The 23,744-nt window shown below is 47.3% G+C and overlaps 1 protein-coding gene across 1 annotated transcript in view; it reads right to left on the bottom strand.

Moving 5' to 3' along the window:
• AKAP6 (A-kinase anchoring protein 6) overlaps nt 1–23,744 on the bottom strand; it is a 587,230-nt gene that overhangs the window by 304,125 nt on the left and 259,361 nt on the right. Inside the window, exons 9-10 of the mRNA XM_040411001.1 lie at nt 22,513–22,652; nt 19,498–19,618 (exon numbers count right to left, since the gene is read on the bottom strand). Coding sequence (XP_040266935.1) covers nt 19,498–19,618; nt 22,513–22,652 — 261 coding nt within the window. The remainder of the gene's footprint in view (nt 1–19,497; nt 19,619–22,512; nt 22,653–23,744) is intronic.

Raw genomic sequence — 23,744 nt, 5'->3', positions numbered from 1 at the left:
AGGCAGCAAAATGTAGGTACATCCCCTGGAAACAAATGTGGATAGGGAAATGAATTAAAATAAAATAAAATTATAAAAATTAACCAATATCAATTAGAGAGAGGTCCCATAGCAGAGAATCAGGCTTCATGTCACCCACCACTGGAACAGGCCACTGTCAGATATTTAGGCCCCGGCACCCAGACAGAGGAGAGAGGTCCCATAGCAGAGAATCAGGCTTCATGTCATAGCAGAGAATCAGGCATCATGTCACCCACCACTGGAACAGGCCACTGTGAGACATTTAGGCCCCGGCACCCAGACAGAGGAGAGAGGTCCCATAGCAGAGAATTAGGCTTCATGTCACCCACCATTGGAACAGGCCAGTTTACGATATTTAGGCCCCTGGCACCCAGACGGAGGAGAGGTTCATTCAACTTTGGGTTGCCCAGCAATATAATGGTAAAATTTAAAAAAGTGCCCTGGAGTACAAGAATATATGGTTAAGGGGAGGTAGTTATAAATGTCTAATCTGCACAAGGGATGGACAGGTCCTGTGGGATCCATGCCTGGTTCATTTTTTTGAACGTCAGCTTGTCCACATTGGCTGTGGACAGGCGGCTGCGTTTGTCTGTAATTACGCCCCCTGCCGTGCTGAATACACGTTCAGACAAAACGCTGGCCGCCGGGCAGGCCAGCACCTCCAAGGCATAAAAGGCTAGCTCTGACCACGTGGACAATTTGGAGACCCAGAAGTTAAATGGGGCCGAACCATCAGTCAGTACGTGGAGGGGTGTGCACACGTACTGTTCCACCATGTTAGTGAAATGCTGCCTCCTGCTAACACGTTCCGTATCAGGTGGTGGTGCAGTTAGCTGTGGCGTGCTGACAAAACTTTTCCAAATCTCTGCCATGCTAACCCTGCCCTCAGAGAAGCTGGCCGTGACACAGCTGCGTTGGCGACCTCTTGCTCCTCCTCCTGCCTTGGGCTTCCACTTGTTTCCCTGTGACATTTGGGAATGCTCTCAGTAGCGTGTCTACCAACGTGCGCTTGTACTCGCGCATCTTCCTATCACGCTCCAGTGCAGGAAGTAAGGTGGGCACATTGTCTTTGTACCGGGGATCCAGCAGGGTGGCAACCCAGTAGTCCGCACACACGTAAAAATGTGGTCAACTCTGTTGTCGTTGCACAGGCACTGCAGCATGTAGTCGCTCATGTGTGCCAGGCTGCCCAGAGGTAAGGACAAGCTGTCCTCTGTGGGAGGCGTATCGTCATCGTCCTCCGTTTCCCCCCAGCCACGCACCAGTGATGGGCCCGAGCTGCGTTGGGTGCCACCCTGCTGTAAACATGCTTCATCCTCATCCTCCTTCACCTCCTCCTCATCCTCCTCGTCCTCCAGTAGTGGGCCCTGTCTGGCCACATTTGTACCTGGCCTCTGCTGTTGCAAAAAACCTCCCTCTGAGTCACTTCAAAGAGACTGGCTTGAAAGTGCTAAAAATGACCCCTCTTCCTCCTCCCCCTGGGCCACCTCCTCTTCCATCATCGCCCTAAGTGTTTTCTCAAGGAGACATAGAAGTGGTATTGTAATGCTGATAACGGCGTCATAGCCACTGGCCATGTTGGTGGAGTACTCGAAACAGCGCAACATGGCACACAGGTCTCGCATGGAGGCCCAGTCATTGGTAGTGAAGTGGTGCTGTTCTGCACTGCTGCAGCTGAAACTCCACTATGGCTGTCTGTCCAGCATGTGCAAGGTGGAGTTCCGCCTGGTGGGCACGTCGCATATGAGGCGGTGAGTGGGAAGGCCGAAGTTACGCTGTAGTGTAGACAGGCGAGCAGCGGCAGGATGTGAACGCCGGAAGCGCGCACAGACGGCCCGCACTTTATGCAGCAGCTCTGACATGTCGGGGTAGTTGTGAATGAACTTCTGCACCACCAAATTCAGCACATGCGCCAGGCAAGGGACGTGCGTCAAACCGGCTAGTCCCAGAGCTGCGACGAGATTTCGTCCATTATCGCACACCACCAGGCCGGGCTTGAGGCTCACCGGCAGCAACCACTCGTCGGTCTGTTGTTCAATACCCCGCCACAACTCCTGCGCGGTGTGGGGCCTGTCCCCCAAACATATGAGTTTCAGAATGGCCTGCTGACGTTTACCCCGGGCTGTGCTGAAGTTGGTGGTGAAGGTGTGTGGCTGACTGGATGAGCAGGTGGAAGAAGAGGAGGAGGAAGCCGAGTAGGAGGAGGAGGCTACAGGAGGCAAAAAATGTTGCCCTTCGATCCTTGGCGGCGGAAGGACGTGCGCCAAAGAGCTCTCCGCCTGGGGCCCAGTCGCCACTACATTTACCCAGTGTGCAGTTAGGGAGATATAGCGTCCCTGGCCGTGCTTACTGGTCCACGTATCTGTGGTTAGGTGGACCTTGCCACAGATGGCGTTGCGCAGTGCACACTTGATTTTATCGGATACTTGGTTGCGCAGGGAAGGCACGGCTCTCTTGGAGAAGTAGTGGTGGCTGGGAACAACATACTGTGGGACAGCAAGTGACATGAGCTGTTTGAAGCTGTCTGTGTCCACCAGCCTGAATGACAGCATTTCATAGGCCAGTAGTTTAGAAATGCCGGCATTCAGGGCCAGGGATCGAGGGTGGCTAGGTGGGAATTTACGCATTCTCTCAAATGTTTGTGAGATGGAGAGCTGAACGCTGCCGTGTGACATGGTGGAGATGCTTGGTGACGGAGGTGGTGGTGTTGGTGGTACATCCCATGTTTGCTGGGCGGCAGGTGCCAACATTCCTCCAGAGGCGGAGGAAGAGGCCGAGGCAGCAGCAGAAGAGGTAGCAGGGGGAGCCTGAGTGAGTTTCCTTGTTTTTAAGGTGTTTACTCCACTGCAGTTCATGCTTTGCATGCAGATGCCTGGTCATGCAGGTTGTGCTAAGGTTCAGAACGTTAATGCCTCGCTTCAGGCTCTGATGGCACAGCGTGCAAACCACTCGGGTCTTGTCGTCAGCACATTGTTTGAAGAACTGCCACGCCAGGGAACTCCTTGAAGCTGCCTTTGGGGTACTCGGTCCCAGGTGGTGGTGGCGAGTAGCAGGCGAACTCTCTTGGTGGCGGGTGTTCTGCTTTTGCCCACTGCTCCCTCTTTTGCTACGCTGTTGGCTCGGTCTCACCACTGCCTCTTCCTCTTAACTCTGAAAGTCAGTGGCACGACCTTCATTCCATGTGGGGTCTAGGACCTCATCGTCCCCTGCATCGTCTTCCTCCCTGACCTCCTGTTCAGTCTGCACACTGCAGAAAGACGCAGCAGTTGGCACCTGTGTTTCGTCATCATCATGGACGTGCTGAGGTGGTATTCCCATGTCCTCATAATCAGGAAACATAAGTGGTTGTGCGTCAGTGCATTCTATGTCTTCCACCGCTGGGGAAGGGCTAGGTGGATGCCCTTGGGAAACCCTGCCAGCAGAGTCTTCAAACAGCATAAGAGACTGCTGCATAACTTGAGGCTCAGACAGTTTCCCTGATATGCATGGGGGTGATGTGACAGACTGATGGGCTTGGTTTTCAGGCGCCATCTGTGCGCTTTCTGCAGAAGACTGGGTGGGAGATAATGTGAACGTGCTGGATCCACTGTCGGCCACCCAATTGACTAATGCCTGTACTTGCTCAGGCCTTACCATCCTTAGAACGGCATTGGGCCCCACCAAATATCGCTGTAAATTCTGGCGGCTACTGGGAGCTGAGGTAGTTGGTTCACTAGGATGTGTGGCAGAACGGCCACGTTCTCTCCCAGCACCAGAGGGTCCACTAACACCACCACGACCATGTCCGCGTCCCTTACTAGATGTTTTCCTCATTGTTACCGTTCACCACAATAAGAAAAAAATTATTTGGCCCAATGTATTGAATTCAAATTCGGCCCTTTTTTTAAAGGCACCTAATACTATCTGGCTATCTATTTAAGTACCGTATTACACTAATACAGGCACAGCAGTAACCACAGATTTAGGGGAATATAAATTGTAGGCCTAGTATTTAGGCCCTGGATGAAAGGTATCCTTTTACGGACAGAATTACACTTGGAGATGCACGGTAGCGTGTGAAGTTATTAAGGATGACCCTATCAGCACTTGAATTTGCACCTTGAATGTAATATACCCTTTTACGGACAGAAATACACTATGTGAGATGCACAATAGTGCATGCAAATTTAAAGGCTTATGCTTTCAGCAATTGTAATTTAACAGTTTGTGTAATATACCCTTTTACGGACAGATTTAAACTTGGCCTGCAACAGCGGAAACCACTGATTTAGGGTATTGCTATTTTGGGAATTGAATTTCAACCCAGAACAAAAACTATGCTTTGACGGACACTAAAAAACTTGTCCAGCCACAGCTGGAGCACCAGATTTGGGGTATTGCTATTTTGGCAATTGAATTTCACCCCAGAAAAAAATACACTGCTCAAAAAAATAAAGGAACACAAAAATAACACATCCTAGATCTGAATTAATTAAATATTCTTCTGAAATACTTTGTTCTTTACATAGTTGAATGTGCCGACAACAAAATCACACAAAAATTTAAAAATGGAAATCCAATTTTTCAACTCATGGAGGTCTGGATTTGGAGTCACACTCCTCAAAATTAAAGTGGAAAAACACACTACAGGCTGATCCAACTTTGATGTAATGTCCTTAAAACAAGTCAAAATGAGGCTCAGTAGTGTGTGTGGCCTCCACGTGCCTGTATGACCTCCCTACAATGCCTGTGCATGCTCCTGATGAGGTGGCGAACGGTCTCCTGAGGGATCTCCTCCCAGACCTGGACTAAAGCATCTGCCAACTCCTGGACAGTCTATGGTGCAACGTGACGTTGGTGGATAGAGCGAGACATGATGTCCCAGATGTGCTCAATTGAATTCAGGTCTGGGGAACGGGTGGGCCAATCCAGAGCATCAATGCCTTTGTCTTGCAGGAACTGCTGACACACTCCAGCCACATGAGGTCTAGCATTGTCTTGCATTAGGAGGAACCCAGGGCCAACCGCACCAGCATATGGTCTCACAAGGGGTCTGAGGATCTCATCTCGGTACCTAATGGCAGTCAGGCTACCTCTGGCGAGCACATGGAGGGCTGTGCGCCCCTCCAAAGAAATGCCACCCGACACAATTACTGACCCAATGCCAAACCGGTCATGCTGGAGGATGTTGCAGGCAGCAGAATGTTCTCCACGGCGTCTCAAGACTCTGTCACGTCTGTCACATGTGCTCAGTGTGAACCTACTTTCATCTGTGACGAGCACAGGGCGCCAGTGGCGAATTTGCCAATCTTGGTGTTCTCTGGCAAATGCCAAACGTCCTGCACGGTGTTGGGCTGTTAGCACAACCCCCACCTGTGGACGTCGGGCCCTCATATCACCCTCATGGAGTCTGTTTCTGACCGTTTGAGCAGACACATGCACATTTGAGGCCTGCTGGAGGTCATTTTGCAGGGCTCTGGCAGTGCTCCTCCTGTTCCTCCTTGCACAAAGGCGGAGGTAGCGGTCCTGCTGCTGGGTTGTTGCCCTCCTACGGCCTCCTCCACGTCTCCTGATGTACTGGCCTGTCTCCTGGTAGCGCCTCCATGCTCTGGACACTACGCTGACAGACACAGCAAACCTTCTTGCCACAGCTCGCATTGATGTGCCATCCTGGATAAGCTGCACTACCTGAGCCACTTGTGTGGGTTGTAGACTCCGTCTCATGCTACCACTAGAGTGAAAGCACCGCCAGCATTCAAAAGTGACCAAAACATCAGCCAGGAAGCATAGGAACTGAGAAGTGGTCTGTGCTCACCACCTGCAGAACCACTCCTTTATTGGGGGTGTCTTGCTAATTGCCTATAATTTCCACCTGTTGTCTATCCCATTTGCACAACAGCATGTGAAATTGATTGTCACTCAGTGTTGCTTCCTAAGTGGACAGTTTGATTTCACAGAAGTGTGATTGACTTGGAGTTACATTGTGTTGTTTAAGTGTTCCCTTTATTTTTTTTGAGCAGTGTATATCCTTTGCCAGACAGCAGACAGTATTACACTTGGCTAGCCACAGCTGGAACACCAGATTTAGGGGATTGCTATTTTTGCAAGTGAATTTCACCCCTCAATAAAATATAGAAAATTCTATCCTGAGTTTCTAGGGGTGACAATAAGCATAGCCAAGCCCCTGATGTAGGATATAGCAAAAAAAAAAAAAACTACTATTGATGGTTAAATGGACTTGGTGGCAGATTGTGCTGGCACACCACAAGACTCAAAATGGCCGACGATCACCCCAGAAAAAAGTGACAGAAAAACGCTCTGGGCAGCCTAAAAACAGTGAGCAATTAACTAGCAGAAGTTGAATGATTCACAGCTGTAGATCGATCACTTCATTAAGTGTTTTTGCTGAGTTAATCCCTGCCTAATCTCGCCCTAACAGCAGCTGCATCCTCTCCCTACACTGATCAGAGCAGAGTAACGTGCGGCGCTACGTGACTCCAGCTTAAATAGAGGCTGGGTCACATGCTGCACTGGCCAATCACAGCCATGCCAATAGTAGGCATGGCTGTGATGGCCTCTTGGGGCAAGTAGTATGACGCTTGTTGATCGGCTGCTTTGCAGCCTTTCAAAAAGCGCCAAGAAAGCGTCGAACACCGAACCCGAACTTTTGCGTAAAGGTTCGGGTCCGTGTCACGAACACCCACAAAATTCGTATACAATTCGGGTTCACTTATCCCTATTCGCAATGAATGTGAATTTCCTCGCGCTTCCTTTTAACAAATCACATTTTTCCTAAAATGTCTGCTGCACGTGTGAAGACATGGAGAAGGGAAGTCTAGGAAGTTTGGATCACCCAGACTGACATGCATGCAGCCAATCAGCAGCCAGCCAGCCCTGTGATGTCACAGCCCTATAAATACAGCGGCCATCTTAGATTCAGTCATTTTTGAGCTTTCTGAGTGCAGGGACAGACGTGAGAAGGCACTAGGGACAGCAATTGTAAAAACCTCATTGTGGAAAAAAAAATAATAAACGATTTATAAGTGCAGGGAAAGATTATTTAAGGATCCAAATAGCCATTATACAGCTCTGTTATTCCAGCAATTTGTTCTTGTAATTGGGGTCCAAGTGCTATGTTGAAAAGCCTTTAGTGGCCTATTTTAGTACAAAAAGAAAAATATATACACACTTCACTGTTGCAGTTATTTGTGGTGAAAGCGTTTAGTGGCCTATTGCAGTACAAAAAGAAAAATATATTCTCAGTTCACTTCTCCAGTTATACACGTTGAAAGCGTTTAGTGGCCTATTTCAGTACAAAAATAAAGGTATATATGCACTTCACTGTTGCTGTTATTTGTGGTAAATGCGTTTAGTTGCCTATTTCAGTATAAAAAGAAAAATATATACGCACTTTACTGGTGCAGTTATTTATGGTGAAAGCGTTTAGTGGCGTTAGTGGTACAAAAAGAAAAATATATACAAACTTCACTGCTGCTGTTATTTGTGGTGAAAGCATTTAGTGGCCTATTTCAGTACAGAAAAAAAAAGATATACGTATTTCACTGTTGCAGTTATTTGTGTGAAAGCTTTAAGTGGCCTATTTCAGTACAAAAAGAAAAATATCTATGCATTTCACTGTTGCAGTTATTTGTGGTGAAAGCGTTTAGTAGCCTATTTCAGTACAAAAAGAAAAATATATTTTGTCGCTTTTAGGGGTATTTTTATTTGCTTTTAATTTATTTAGTTCAGCTAAAAGTATGTCAGACAGAGAAGTGCCAGGCCATGCACAGAGGAGTGGCCTAAATGTTTCTGGAGCAGGCAGAGGTCGCAGCAGGGGGCCTGAGCTCCTGGTGTCGTATCTTGCCCAGCAACCCAGCAGGTCTTGATTGGTTAACTCGGTCATCCACTTCATCCCAAGTGACATCAGACACCCCCAGCCAACAGTAGGTGGGTTCGTCAGACACAACCCTTAGTTGCCATGGCCTGGGAGCAGGCCCTGTGCCCTCACCTGTCCTTAACCTGCCTCTGCCCTTTGCTGTTCCCTTAGCCACAGAAGTATTGTATGCTGTGGGCTCAGCTCCACTATACAGTGAAGACGAGCTACTAAAGGACAGTCAGCAGCTACTGCCCAGCCAAGTTCTGGAGGAGACATCCGCCGCTTCCTCCACTAGGCGGGCGAGTAATGATTAGGAGAGTGGCGTGGGAGGTGGTGTTGCGAGTGGTCAGGCTCCTGACCCAGAGACCGTTGAGGAGGACATCAGTGACGTGCAGACAGTACTCGATGATGATGAAGCCGATTGCACTTGGGAGCTGGGTGCAGAAGGGGCTTCATCATCATTGGGAGAAGAGGGTGGCAGCTTGTCCGTGAGGCAGCAGTTGAGCCAGCAAAGTGGTAGCATGGCTGGGAGTCAGCAGGGTGGCAGCAGTGGTAGGTCGGAAGCCTAACATGCCCAGGGTAGACCACCTGCTTTGCAGCAGCCTACCTGCCCGGGAAGTAGTGGTGCAGGGGTTCACGGAGGCAGAAGCAGTCAGTCAGTGCGGACTGTTGGGGGGAAAATCACCTACTCGGCGGTGTGGCAGTTTTTTGTTAATCCGCCGGAGGAGGTTAACATGTAGAATATGTGGGCAGAAGGTGAAGCGTGACCAGGGTGCCAATGTTGGCACCACGGCCCTGCGTCAACATATGCAGCATCACCATAAAGTGGTCTGGGAGAGCCGGGGCTCCGATGTGGTGGTCCAGCCTGCCGCAGAAACCACTGCATCACCCAGTGGCATGCACATGGTTTCAGCCAGTCAAGGCTCCACCACCTCAGCCAAAGGGAGCTGTCTGTCATTCCCATCTTCTGCTGGTCCAGATGCTCCTGATCCTCCTCCTCCTCCTACTCCTCGTCAGTCATTCCGTCAGCAATTGATCACCGAAGCGATTGCCAAGAGACAGCAGTATGTGTGCACTCATCCAACGGCACAGAAGCTGAATGTGCTCCTGGCCAAGTTGCTGGTGCTGCAGTCCCTCCCTTTCCAAGTGGTGGACTCTGCACCTTTCAGAGAATGGATGGCTTGTGCCAAGCTGAGGTGGAGAGTCCCAAGCAGTCATTTCTTTGCGAAAAAGCAGTACCAACCCTGCACAAATATGTAGAACAGAAGGTGGGCAAGTCCTTGAGCGTGTCGGTGTCTGCCAAAGTGCACGGCAGCGCCGACGTGTTGAGCTGTAACTATGGTCAGGGACAGTATATGTCCTTTACGGCCTACTGGGTGAATGTGGTTCCTGCACAGCCACACCAGCAACTTGGACAGGTCACGGCGCTTCCGCTTTCACATTGTCACGCTGTTGGTCCTGCGACAATGTCTGCCTCTGCCTCCTCATCCTCCACCATGTCCTCAGCCTCCACTGCAGGGACAAGTCACAGTGTCCCTACAGCATACCACATGTGCAGGGCACGGCGGTGTCACGCTGTTCTGCACCTCATTTCCCTGGGCAAACGGAGTCACACAGGGGAGAAATTGCTCCGTGTGCTTTGTTAAGAAATCGAATCTTGGCTTTCTCCCCAACAACTCAAAATTGGAACCATGGTAACTGACAACGGGAAGAACATTGTGTCGGTGCTGCCTCAAGGAGGGCTGAGCCATGCGCCCTACCTGGCACACGTGTTCAATCTGGTTGTCAAGCAGTTCCTGAAGTCTTCCACCCATCTGCAAGACATCCTAAAAATGGGCAGGAAACTTTGCATGCACTTTTGGCACTCGTACACCGCAAAACACATCCTCCTTGAGCTGCAGCGGCAGAACAGCATCCCCCAACATAGGCTGATATGCGACGTTTCCACCCATTGGAATTCCACCCTCCATACGTTGGACCGACTTTACAAACAGAGAAAGGCCATCAACGATTTCTTGATGATGCAAGCGGATAGGAGTACTCCCCTGTGTAACTTCGGTTAGCCAGTGGCAGCTCATGCGTGACACCTGCCGTTTGTTCAGACCCATTGAGGATGCCACGTTATTTGTCAGTCGCCAGGACTATGGGATGAAGAACGTCATTCCAGTGCTTCATGTCCTGGAACATATGGTGGTAAATCTGTCTGGTCAGGGGACTGGAGACGTGGCGCCTAAATCTCATGGCCACATGAGCCCTGTGGGGGCTGAACAGGAAGAGGAGGGGGAGGAGGACATTGGAGCACAGGCAATGTGTAGCGAAATGGGTGGTTTTTCTACTCAGGTGACAGGAGAAGAGGAGCAGGTGCAGCCAGAGGAGCTACATGGCGATGAGGAAGACTAGACAGATGACCCAGAAACACTGTGGCAGTATGCAGTGGAGATGGAGGCAGGGAATCCCTTCCAGTCACTTGCACAAATGGCCCGATGCATGCTCACTTGCTTGCGTAGTGACAGTCAAATTGTCACCATTCGGCAGAGGGATGACTTCTGGCTCTTCACCTTGTTGGACTCTTGCTACCGGTCCTGAATGGGGGCCTTTTTTACACCCACTGAGAGGGAGGACAAACTGAACTACTACATAGACATCCTATGTAGTCAGTTGGCTGCTGCCTATCTGCGCCATCGTGTATCCTCTCACAGGTCTGACCGGGGGGCCCTCTGCGCTTATATTCCACTCTGCGCTTACATGGCTACTGGGGAGTGGTGTGGTGGCAGGAGCAGTACCAGCTCCATCAGCAGCAGCCTGAGTCTACAGACGCAAATGAGTAGCTTTCTTCACCCGCATAGAGAAGAAACTTCTCACCAGCAGCAGCAGGTAGACCTGGAGCAGGACCTGAACCAGCAGGTTGTGGCATACTTGGACAGCACCCTGCCAACCCACATTGAAGATCCACTGGACTACTGGGCAGCCAAACTGGATTTATGGCTGCAACTAGCAGAGTTTGCCCTGGAAAAGCTGTCCTGCCCGGCCAGTAGTGTGGCATCAGAGCGGGTGTTTAGTGCAGCGGGGGCCATAGTTACTGTAAATGTGGAGAGACTGACCTTTGTCAAGGGGAATCAGAGGTGGATCAGCCAGGATTTCTACCCACCAATGTCTGATGCATCTGATTTAGATCATCCATGCCACCTCACCCAAACCTTGAAAAAAGAGACAGATTTCTTCTGGCTACCTGTCTCAGCTACTACTCTGATGCTGCCACCTGCCTGATGCCACACATCTGATGCCAAGTGCTCCTTCTATCACACACCTTCGTCAGCGGGTACTGGTATTGCCACCTACGGCCCCACTCTTTCACTGGGTCACTTTGTGTTCTCCACACTATGTCACCTTCACACTCTGTGGTATCCTGATTCTGCTGCTGCCATATCCACACTGTCACCTTGCCACTCTGTGGCATCCTGATGCTGCCGTTGCCATACCCACACTATGTCACCTTGTCACTCTGTGGTATCCTGCTGCTGCTGCCATATCCACACTATGTCATCTTACCACTCTGTGGTATCCTGATGATGCTGATGCTGCCACCACCTCCAGACTCTGTCATTGTGCCACTCAGTGGCCTTCTCCTGATGCTGCCGCCACCTCCAGACTGTGTCATTTTGCCACTCAGTGGCCTTCTCCTGATGCTGCCAACTCCATACTCTGTCATTGTGCCACTCTGTGGCCTTCTCCTGATGCTGCTGCTGCCACCACCTCCAGACTCTGTCATTGTGCCACTTGGTGGCCTCCTCATACTGCTGCCAACTCCAGACTCTGTCATTGTGCCACTCAGTGGCCTTCTCTTGATGCTGCTGCTGCCGCCACCTCTAGACTGTGTCATTGTGCCACTCGATGGCCTCCTGATACTGCTGCCACCTCCAGACTCTGTCATTGTGCCACTCCGTGGCCTCCTCATACTGCTTCCACCTGCAGACCCTTTCATTGGGTCACTCTGTGGTCTTCTCATGCTGCTTCCACCTCACCACAATGTCATAGGTCCACTCTGTGGACTTCTCATGCTTTTACCACCCTCCCCACTTCATGACTGGTCCACTATTTTGTGTCACGACCATGGTTATGGTCGTGACTCCTTATCCGCATGCAGTTGCCTGTGGTTTTGGTTTTGTTGTCAACCACATGGTGAGGGCTGCTTGTATGTTGCCTCACGTGTGGTTGCCGTTGGCAACATGTTTGTATTTGGCAGCATAGCAGCCTGAGCTGTTGCTGGGCAGCTTGCTGTCAGGTGCATGCGGGTACACCTGGCAACCTGTCTTTGTAGGTGTGCCTTTTGTTTGTATGGTGTGCACTTTCTATGTCTGGTGTGCACAGGGTTTATTATGTTTGCATGCACTGTGACACCTCCCTTCCCTTGCGGTTGTCCGCGGCAACGTGTGGTCTTGTGTGCATGTGGTGGCAGTGTCTCGGCCTGCTGGCTGTTCCCCAGGACATGGTTGCCACACATGCCGTTGCCGGCGGTAACAGGTGAGTGTGTTGTTAAAGGGCTTCTGTCACCCCATGAAACCGTTTTTTGTTTTTTTTTCTTTACTAATAATCCCTACACTGCGATCTCATCATACATAAGCTAATTAATGATTTTCGTTCAGTAGAATTTGTTAAAAATCGATTTTTATAATATGTAAATTACCTTGCTACCAGCAAGTAGGGCGGCTACTTGCTGGTAGCAGCCGCATCCTCCGATGGTAATGACGCCCCCTCTGCTTGTTGATTGACAGGGCCAGGGAACGGAATCGTTCTGTGCTGGCCCTGTGCAGGCGCACTGAGAGGCGGCCACTCACTCGGCCGCTCGCTCCTCAATGCGCCTGCGCCGATGACGTCACATCTACACCCAGCGCAGGAGCATTGAGGAGCGAGCGGCCGCCTCTCAGTGCGCCTGCGCAGATTGAAGAGAGGTACGGCCGCGGCGCAGGGCTATTTAGCTTCCGCTGGATGCCTGTATCTGAGGGGTACTTCAGCCATTGTTTGCTGGTATTATACCATCTTCCAGTGAGGGCCACCCTTGTGGTCATAAAACCTATGTATGATGTCAAGTTATCCTTCCCGTGTTTATTACAGCTATGGATGTCCTGGTTTCCTGTGTGTTTTGTGGTGTGCTGTCTCCTTGATGTTTGTGTGGACAGCAATACTGGTGCATGGGTTCCAGTCAGCAAGGCTGTGGCAGGTAGGTTTGGAACTAGTGTTGTTCACCTGCCATATCCATATGTCTGTATGTGTTTCCCCTTCCTTGCAGCTTGGCCAGTGAGACTCCTGTTCCTCCGTGTCCTGGAGGAACAGGTCCGTCTTACCCAGCTCCTAGTTCAGGGCCACCCTGAGGGCTAATAGGGACGCCAGGTTCCGGAGTATGAGACCTCCTACCTTCAGGGTAGGCTCATACAGCTAGGAGTCAGGGTCAGATTAGGGACGCGATAGGAGGTGACCTGCTCCCTGATCCTGTGGTCCTGGCCGAGCAGCGACCAAACATCTTCTGGCATCGCACGGCTGAGGGTTTCCCCATCCTCAGCTGTGACATTTTGGCTTTCAGCCATCATCATTTATTTGACCTCTCTTCTGATCTGTCAGAAGGAAGGAAAAATGAGACGCACAACGGATCCTGTCTGTGCAGCATCTGTAAGGCCTGTATGGTCCCATCAGAATTGGCTTATGATTTGGTAGCCAAAAGCAGGAGTGGATACAAAACACAGAAGACATTCAAATATTCCATGCACCTGTCATCTGTTTTAGATCCACTCCTGTTTTTTTTGGCATTAGCAATACTGATGGATTATTGAGCAAATGCTGACCGAGTGAAGGCGTATGTTCCACAGACAGGATCCGTTTTTTGTGGGTTATTGTTCTGACGGATAAGAGGAAGGGCAAATTTAATCAGTAACGTCAACACAAACTTAGGCCTCTTTCACATGGGCGAAATTTCCACGTGGGTGCAATGCGTGAGGTGAACGCATTGCACCCGCACTGAATCCGGACCCACTCATTTCTATGGGGCTGTGCACATGAGCGGTGATTTTCACGCATCACTTGTGTGTTGCGTAAAAATCTCAGCATGCTTTATTTTGTGCGTTTTTCACGCAATGCAGGCCCCATAGAAGTGAATGGGGCTGCGTGAAAATCGCAAACATCCGCAAGCAAGTGTGGATGAGGTGCGATTTTCACGCATGGTTGCTAGGAGATGATCGGGATGGGGACCCAATCATTATTATTTTCCCTTATAACATGGTTATAAGGGAAAATAATAGCATTCTTAATACAGAATGCTTAATAAAATAGGGCTGAAGGGGTTAAAAAAATAAATAAAATTTAACTCACCTTAATCCACTTGTTTGCGCAGCCCGGCTGCTCTTCTTTCTTCTTCTTTGCTGGAGGAAAAGGACCTGTGGCGACGTCACTGTGCTCATCACATGGTCCATCACATGATCCATCACCATGTGAAGGGGGAACAATGGGGATTATTACCGTGAAGGGGGCACAAAGAGGGCATTACAACTGTGCAAGGGGCACAGATAGGGCATAACTACTGTGAGAGGGCACACATTTGTACAAAACTACTGTGAGGGTTGTACAATGAGGGCAATAGTACTTTGAGTGGGTACAATTTTTTTTAAGTATTGAAGGGGGATGCCAAAGAAACGCCACTGTGTGTACATAAAGTTTTAGATAGACAGCTCAGCTGGCAGTATGATACAAGGTAGGATTAGATACACAGCTCAGGTGGGTGTATTGTGCATGATAGGATTAGATACACAGTTCAGCAGGCTGTATCACACAGGGTAGGATTAGATACATAGCTCACCAGACTGTATCGTACATGACAGGATTAGATACAGATGTGATTGGATGTGCTTGCTTATTCAAGCTTATTCAAGAACTCTGGAGATGGTCAGTGATGGGATTTAGACACTGAGTGAGAGCTCCTGCAGACTGAACAGTGGGGGCAGGGCCAGCCTGTGACTCACTGTGCAGTGCAGCCAGGCTTTGTCAATAAAGATTCCTATTCAACAAACCTGGAAGCTAGGAATGTAAACAGATCTGCGTGGATGGTCTGATGCCGAGGCAGGGGGAAAGAAAGCACAGACATAAAAAACAGGCATTGGGGGCATATATATATATATATTAGTGAGGGGTATTAGGAGTACATAAAAAAAAAAAATGATTTTGGGACCGGACAACCTCTTTAAAATGCCATAGATAGTGATGTGGGATTGAACAGGGAGTCAATGACTAAAGCAATCATATTTACTGCAGAGAGACCCTATAGTTTGATGTTGCTATATGAAGGATATCTGATACTTTGGATACAACACACATCAGCGCGGGTGAGAATTGGCACGCGACGGCCTCTCCACAATCGAATGGATGAGGTAAGTGCATATATTTTTTTGTTTTAACCCCTGATTAACTCCCTGGTAGGCTGAATGTGACTCTCATATGCAGCAATCAGCGTTAAACGCGGCATCTGAGGGGTTAAATGATGTGGGGCGGCGTGATCGCCATTCCCCATCATTGCGCCCGCTCAATACAATGGAATGAAATTTGTTACAAAGTAATTCGTAACGAGTTGAATTTCTTGTCAAATTTTGGTGAGGCAGCTGAATAGAATTTTTTAAAACTTCGCACATAGCTAAAATTAGCAATCATTATTAAAATGGATCTGGTGTGATAAAAACGTCCTAAAACAGGTCTAGTTGTGATAATTGCTGCATGTAAACAGGAGTCGACATAGTCATGAATGGCCTCCCAAGGACAGACTGAGATCAATGTTAGGGCTCATGCACGCTGGTGTGTGATGCACCACAATTAGGCAAACCCCTCTTACAAATTCTGGTGCATCTCGGGCGACCCATCCACCAGAACTGAAATCTACTTCAGCCAGGAGCTGGAGTAGATTGCAGTGTAATGTGCAAGAGTTTTCCAGTGCCCATGTTGTTAAATGTGTCGGGCTGCGGAGATCCTTCCTGTGGCCTGCCACTCATTGCAGACCCAATTTAAAAAAAAGATGGATTACAGTGGCTGTCCCAGTATGGGGGAGGCATTTCCCGCTTTCTGGCAGCTGTCTCTGCGTCCATAGGAAGAAGAGACAGTTGCCTGTATCATGATGAAGTAGAGAGCCAGCATCGGCTCCCTGCTTCATCATCCATCCTCCCTGCCAGCTTTCCACACCTCTGGTCTGTGCGTGGGGCGGGGCCGGTCAGCAGTCAACCTCGGCTCCGCCTCCTTCACAGACTAGAGCAGCCGATGTCCTGCTGCTGCTAGGAAGAAGGTAAGTATGTGGTGTTTATTTTTTTACCTTCTGTGAGGGGCACAATGTGGGCATATTACTGGGGGGCACAATGTGGGCATATTACTGGGGGGGCACAATGTGGGCATATTACTGGGGGCATAATGTGGGCATATTACTGGGGGGCACAATGTGGGCATATTTTTTGGGGGCATAATGTGGGCATATAACTGGGGGGAACAATATGGGCATATTACTGAGGGCTGAGCTAGACATATTACTGAGGGCAGATAACTAGGCATATTACTGGGGGCACATAGCTGGGCATATGACTGGGGGTACAATGTGGGCATATTGGGGCACAATGTGGGCATATTACTGAGGGCACAATGTGGGCATATTACTGGGGGCACATAGCTGGGCATATTACTGGGGGGCACAATGTGGTCTTATTACTGGGGGCACAATGTGGGCATATTACTGGAGGCAGAGCTGGACATATTACTGGGGGCACATAACAAGGCATATTACTGGGGGCAAATATCTGGGCCTATTACTGGGGGGCACAATGTGGCCATATTACTGGGGGCACATAATTAGGCATATTACTGGGGGCCACAATGTGGGCATATTACTGGAGGCACAGCTGGACATATTACTGGGGGCACATAGCTGGGCATATTACTGGGGAGCACAATGTGGGCATATTACTTGGAACACAATGTGGGCAAATTACTGTGGGCACAATGTGGGCATATTACTGGGGGAACATAACTAGGCATATTACCTGGGGGCACAATGTGGGCATATTACTAAGGGGCAAAATGTGGGCAGATTGCTGGGGGCACAATGTGGGCATATTACTGGGGGGCACATAACAAGGCATATTACTGGTGGCAAATATCTGGGCATATTACTGAGGGCACAATGTGGGCATATTACTGGGGGGCACAATGTGGCCATATTACTGGGGGAACAATGTGGGCATATTACTGGGGGAACAGCTGGACATATTACTGGGGGCACATAACTAGGCATATTACTGGAGGCACATAGCTTGGGATATTACTGGGGGCACAATGTGGGCATATTACTGAGGGCACAATGTGGGCATATTACTGGGGGCACAGCTGGACATATTACTGGGGGCACATAACTAGGCATATTACTGGGGGCACAACTGGACATATTACTGGGGGCACATAGCTGGGCATAATTCTGTGAAGACACAATGTGGGCATAAATACTGTGCATGACAGCATGAAGGGGGAATAATTACTATGTGGGGGCATTAAGGGGACTGGGTGAGATTAGGTGTATAGTTATGAGCGGAGTTATGGGCGGAGTTAGAGGCGTGGCCTAATGAGGAAAAAATGTGCTGCTGCACGCGAAGCGCACCGCACAATGTGTCCCTCTTTGTTTGTTTACAAAGTTGGGAAGTATGAATAGGCCTGCGTCTGGAAAAACAATATTTATTGATAAAACTCATTAGCGTGGTTGTAATGAGCTTGTCACTATTTAAACCTTAATGGCCACTCGAAAAAAAAAATATTCTGGTTCTCCAAAGGTATCCTGCAAGGTTGTCACATACTGTACCTGCTTCGTGGCCTGTCAGAAAGTCTCAAATGCAATTGCTTGTTAGGTATCCCTGCTAAGAAATTACTGAATAGCTAATACAGGAGCACCACTGAGATATTGCTAGTTCTGAGATTTCCCTACACAGCTGTTACTTCTAAAATCTGCCTACATTTGTGTGCCAGCAGTGTGGCACAGCAATGTTTCTTGCATATTACAGTGAACTACTCTATGTTTTATGCAGTCTGAGGCATCCTTACTGAAATATAACTACTTGTGAGATATGACTCTTCTGAGTCCTTCTCACGGCTGCTGCCTGGACAGGTACATACTAAGCTGATGCTCTCAACATTAATTAAGGTAGGAGCATCAGGATTTTATGCACCTGGTCGGCAGCCGCAGGTGCCCCCCTGAATTTAACTGCATCACCGTCCTCAGAACATTAAAACAATTAAATATTGCAGTAAGGGTGGTGGTACTTTGTGCTGTACTGTGATACTTCATTCTGCAGAAGCTGTATTTTGTGCTCAATTACAGTATTGCTGGCTATGCCTACTTGTGTTGCCCCACTTTCTCTCAATTTGAACTTGCCTACAACATGTGACTACCTTTAGGTTTCTGGAGCCGAGTATTTGTTTGAACACTTTTATGAATTGCTTTGATATTTGGCATCCAAAGTTTCATTAATTTGAGACAATGGAGTGTTTGAGACAGGGGAAGGAAATTTACTGTGCGGAACACCCCGCACTTTTAGAAAGATCACTAACCTTTTAAAGACAAAAGTAGCAGTAGGTGAGCACAGAGAAAAGGAAGAAAAGTTGTCGCTGCAAGGCTTACAGTGGTATCATATCACATGTCTATATGGAAGAGACTGCTGAGCTGTACAAGAAACTATACTCCACCACTACCAATACTTAGAGTGGAGGTGGTGATGGAGGGATAGTCAGTAACTAATATAAGGCCCATATCAGCTCCTCTAACCTAAGTAGATTAAAGTTGGATGTTCATGCACTAGCTGACACCAGAGAGCAAGTATATGCATAGAATAGCACATAAAACACAATGTGATGTGAAATCCCTTTTCCTCCAACAAACACCTTAGATGCTCATTGATGTGAAGTGGACAAATCCAATCAGAGAAGCTATAACTTCATTGTAATCACTGGCTGCTAGTGCTGCAATAATGGGTCACTTAAAAGACCCAGAAACACTGCTAAAAGGATACAGATGTGCTAGAGCTGGCAACTGTGCGGAGAAGTTGTGCTGGGGGGCAAGCTGAGCTTTTGCACTGGGACTAGTGAGCCCTTAATTAGGCACTTGGCCCAAAAGCAGTATACCGTACAATTGTGACAATATACAGTATAAATGAAATGTTAGCAATGCAACTGAATAATGTCAAGCAGGGGAACAGAGCTGTCTTGGGTTATCTGTCAGCAGTCTTAGGATGCAGAGACAGTTGATTGCAATGGTGAAGCAGGGAGCTGTCCGCTCCCCAGCATGTGATCAGTATTTTGCATGAGTATTTGGTCAGTATTTGTAAGCCAAAACCAGGAGTGGTACCTACAGAGAAAAGGTATAATAGAAATATTTGTGCCTCTTATGTGTTTTGGACCCACTCCTGGTTTTGGCTCACAAATACTGATGCAAAAATACTGACCAAATACTGACCACGTGAAAGAGGCCTGACTCAACTGCCAGTGCTCTGCGCGCTGCTAGTATTGTCCCTTTTTGTGATTTTCAAATGTTACGCTACATTGCTAGTATATTAATTAACAACCTTGCACATCTGTAGATGTTGCTCTTCAGAAACCAATAATCCAAGACTGTTCTGTACAGTAGCCTCCATGTCAAGCAACCAGTCCCAAAATTCCTGGCAGTCTCCCTCCAAGTCATGGACACTGCAGAGAAAAACATAACAAGCTTCTGTGAGTAATCAATTTAATTAGCGAATTACTGTTAATGTTACAGTGAACACATATATACTGGATTGTAGATGCTTGAACTAGAGAGCCACAGTGGGCTCCCTGACCACCATTAGGCTTGACATCATAGGCCTCTTAAACCAAGTGGGTCATGGCATATGCACAAGCTTTCATGGTGAAAAAGATTCCCTTGAAGGGGCAACCACCATACATAGTTTTGAGTTAACAAAACATACGGGTCAAGATTACCAATACAGCCTGTTAGCGTGTCATAACTTATGTTCTAGGGAAATGTCTTTTATTAAATGACCCATTGAATCATCTTAAATGTCTAACCTGCCAATTAAGAACCATTTTCCAATAAATGTACTGCTTTCTTAATAAAATATAATTTTTCTTAGATGAATTTATGTTTTTGGATTGTGGGGCATATGAGCTGCTGGAAAAAAAAGTCCTTTAAAAAAAAAAATGAAATCCCAGACAATGGTGGTTTCATTTTCTGTACCCCATGCATGGAATGCCCACTAGATGCACACTCTATGTCATACTTGACAGATGCCCATAGCAGTCAATTAGGTTTAAGGTCTCATGGCTGCTGCAGCCTGAACCAGTGATGAGACAGGGCATGTGTCTCAGACTATCACAGACTAGGCAGCATAGCTAAACTGAAGTCAGAGATCTCAGCTCTGCCCTAACAGAGCTCAGCTAAAAAAATAATCAAGGAGCAGGATCTGAGAAAAGAAATAGCAAGAAATCATTCCCTGAAGGTATTGACTTGCAGTACCAGTCAAATGATGGACACACCACACCTTTTAATTCCATTTTTTCCTACACTATAGATTAATATTGAAGACTTGAAAACAATGAGGAAACACATATGGAATTAAGTAGAAGATATAAAAGTGGTAATCCAACCAGAATATATTTTATATTTTATATTCCACATAGTAGCCCCCTTTTACTTTGATGATAGCTTTGCACACTCTTGGTATTCTCTCAATCAGCTTCATGAGGTAGTCAACTGGAATGGTTTTCCAACAATCTTGAAGGAGTTCACAGAGGTGCTGAGCACTTGTTGGCTGCTTTTTCTTTAATCTGCAGTCAAACTCATCCCAAACCATCTCAATTAGATTAAGGTCCGGTGATCGTAGAGACAATGTCATCTGACACAGCACTCCATCACTCTCCTTCTTGGTCAAATGGCTGGTCCCAATAATTGCAATCCAGATAGGATGGCATGTTGCTGCAGAATGCTGTGGTTAGCCATACTGGTTAAGTGTGCCTTGAATTTTGAATAAATCACCAACAGGGTCACCTGCAAAGCATCCCCACACCTTCACATTGTCAGTGGGAGCCACACATGAAAAAAACATCTTCTCATCTTTTCTGCATCTCACAAAGACATGGAGGTTGGAAACCAAAATCTCAGATTTTGACTCATTAGACCAAAGTACAGATTTCTAATGTTCTAATAAATATTCCTTGTGTTTTGGCCCAAATAATTTTATTCTTATTCTTGTTTCTCATTAGGAGCAATTTGACCACAGAGACCTGATTCTTGCAGCCACCTCTGAACAGTTGATGGTGAGATGTGTCTGCAAGTTGATCTCTGTAATGCATTTATGTAGGTAACTCTTTGTCTTCCTTTCCTGGAGCGGTCCTCATGAGAGCCAATTTTATAATAATGTTTGATGGTTTTCATGACTGCACTCGAGGATACCTTCAAAGTTCTCGAAAAATTCCGTATTAACTGACCATAATATCTTAAAGTAATGGTTCTTGCCATAATATGGATTATAACAGCTGCAGAATACAATTGATGATCCCACACATTATGAAGGCAGGAAATTCCACAGATTAACTCTTAATAAGTTATACATGATAATTGAAAACCATTTCAAGTGATTATCACATCAAAACAAAAGGGGGCTTCTTTAAAGAATCTGAAATATAAAACATTCTGGTTTGTTTAACAGTTTTTTTTGTTTGCTACTCAATTCCATATGTGTTCCTTCATCGTTTTCATGTCTTCAATATGAATCTACAATCTAGAAAAAAAAAAGTAAAAAAATAAAATAGAATGAAAAGGTGTGTCCAAAAACTTTTGACTGTTACTATACATATCATTTTTGAGCTTCTGACTGGAAGGTTGGTTTAATAAGGCTACTTTCAGACTAGCGTTCAGAGAGGATCCGTCTGGTGTCTGCACAGACGGATCCGCTCCTATAAGGCAGACGTTTGGATCCGTTCAGAACGGATACGTCTGCATTATAGTTTAGAAAAAATTCTAAGTCTGAAAGTTGTTCAGACTTTACATTGAAAGTCAATGGGGGACGGATCCGTTTGAAAATTGAGCCATATTGTGTCAACTTCAAACGGATCCGTCCCCATTGACTTACATTGTAAGTCTGGACGGATCCGTTTGCCTCCGCGTTCGGGTGTTCGCCTGCTGAGCAGAGCGGAGGCTGAACGCTGCCAGACTGATGCATTCTGAGCGGATCCGCGTCCACTCAGAATGCATTGGGGCTGGACGGATGCATTGTGAGACCCTTCAAACGGAGCTCACAAGCGGAGCCCCGACGCTAGTGTGAAAGTAGCCTAACCAGTATAGAAATGTAGGACGTCAGACTGCTACAATATATAGCTCTGTGTGGCAAAGGGATAAAGTTCTGCAACACTGGGAATGGGAGCTGTGTAATACCAGCACCAGCTAATGCAGAGCAGCTGATTGCCAGGGTGCTAGAAGTTGGGCCCCTGCTGATTATATAAAATATAAAAATCCCAGAGAACGCCTTTAAATAATCAAATATAAAATGTTTCATAAGTTAAGTAGTTATTTGATGATTCTGCAATGAGAGAGATGCCCTCACCTGTCACATCTCATGCTACTTTTCGGTGGAGGTGGATCAAAATGATGGCTGGTCTCAGTATACTCTGTGCTGTTCAGCTGTAGTGACATCTTGGTTACTGCATCTCTCTGAGCTTGTAAGGGACTGAGAGGTTCATTTACCTGTGGAGTGAACAGATAAGTCATAGGTTGCTAACAAACAGTATGCACCCTGTCCTTGCAACAATAACAATTAAAAATAAATCACATAGATGCTGCAAGTAACTGTCAAACACAATGGTCCCAACAGTGCCACTCGGTGGCCAGCAGTTGTAATGCACATAGAAAAAATAATAAAATTAAACAGGGTGTACACACATAACAGAGCTGCAATGATGTCTGCTGTAGTTAGTTTAGTCAGCCACACAGTTATATAAAATATTATTTGCCTCAGAGCTCAAATAGCAGTGTCCATACACAGACTTATTGCTCAGTTTTTCTTATGGAGGTTTGCTCACCAGATCCATAATGTCCATCAAATTACAATTTTCTTGACATCCACCGTGTATGGTGGATGTCTCATCTTTAAAGATAGCGCCCACTCAGGAGCTGAGCGGGCACCATAGCCCCCGGCTGCCTGCTGTTTTATATAGCAGACACCCAGAGGCATTGTTCGTGATCGGTCGTGCCGATCATGGATTTTTACCTTCTCAGATACTTTGGTCAATTGCAATCACAGCATCTGAGTGGTCTTTTCCCAGAAGTACTGCTCTCTTGGGGACAGAACAGCTCCTACAAGCTAAGGTCAAGGGAGCTGATTGGTGATATAGCAGCTTCTGGCCTTTTGAAGTAGCAGGACTCCATAGAAACATATTGAGTCTCTCATAGGCTGCAATGTAAAATCATAACATGGTTATAAAGGAAAATAATAGCATTCTTAATACAGAATGCTAAGATAATTAGGGATGGAGGGGTTAAAAAAATAAAAAATTAAATTAAACTCGCCTCATCCACTTGTTCGCGCTGCCCGGCTCGTCTTCTTTCTTCTTCTTTGATGACCTGGGATGAAAAGGACCTTTGGTGACGTCACTGCGCTTATCACATGGTCCATCACCATGGTGATGGACCATGTGGCTGACCATGTGATGAGCGCAGTGACGTCACCAAAGGTCCTTTTCCTCTCAGGTCATCAAAGAAGAAGAAAGAAGACGAGCCAGGCAGCGCGAACAAGTGGATGAGGTGAGTTTAATTTTATTCATTTTTTTAACCCCTCCA

Source organism: Bufo bufo, chromosome 11 (assembly GCF_905171765.1).
Source record: "Bufo bufo chromosome 11, aBufBuf1.1, whole genome shotgun sequence".
Taxonomy (NCBI): domain Eukaryota; kingdom Metazoa; phylum Chordata; class Amphibia; order Anura; family Bufonidae; genus Bufo; species Bufo bufo.
The sequence above is the reverse complement of the archived record's forward strand: the minus strand, read 5'-3'. Positions and strand labels throughout refer to the sequence as shown.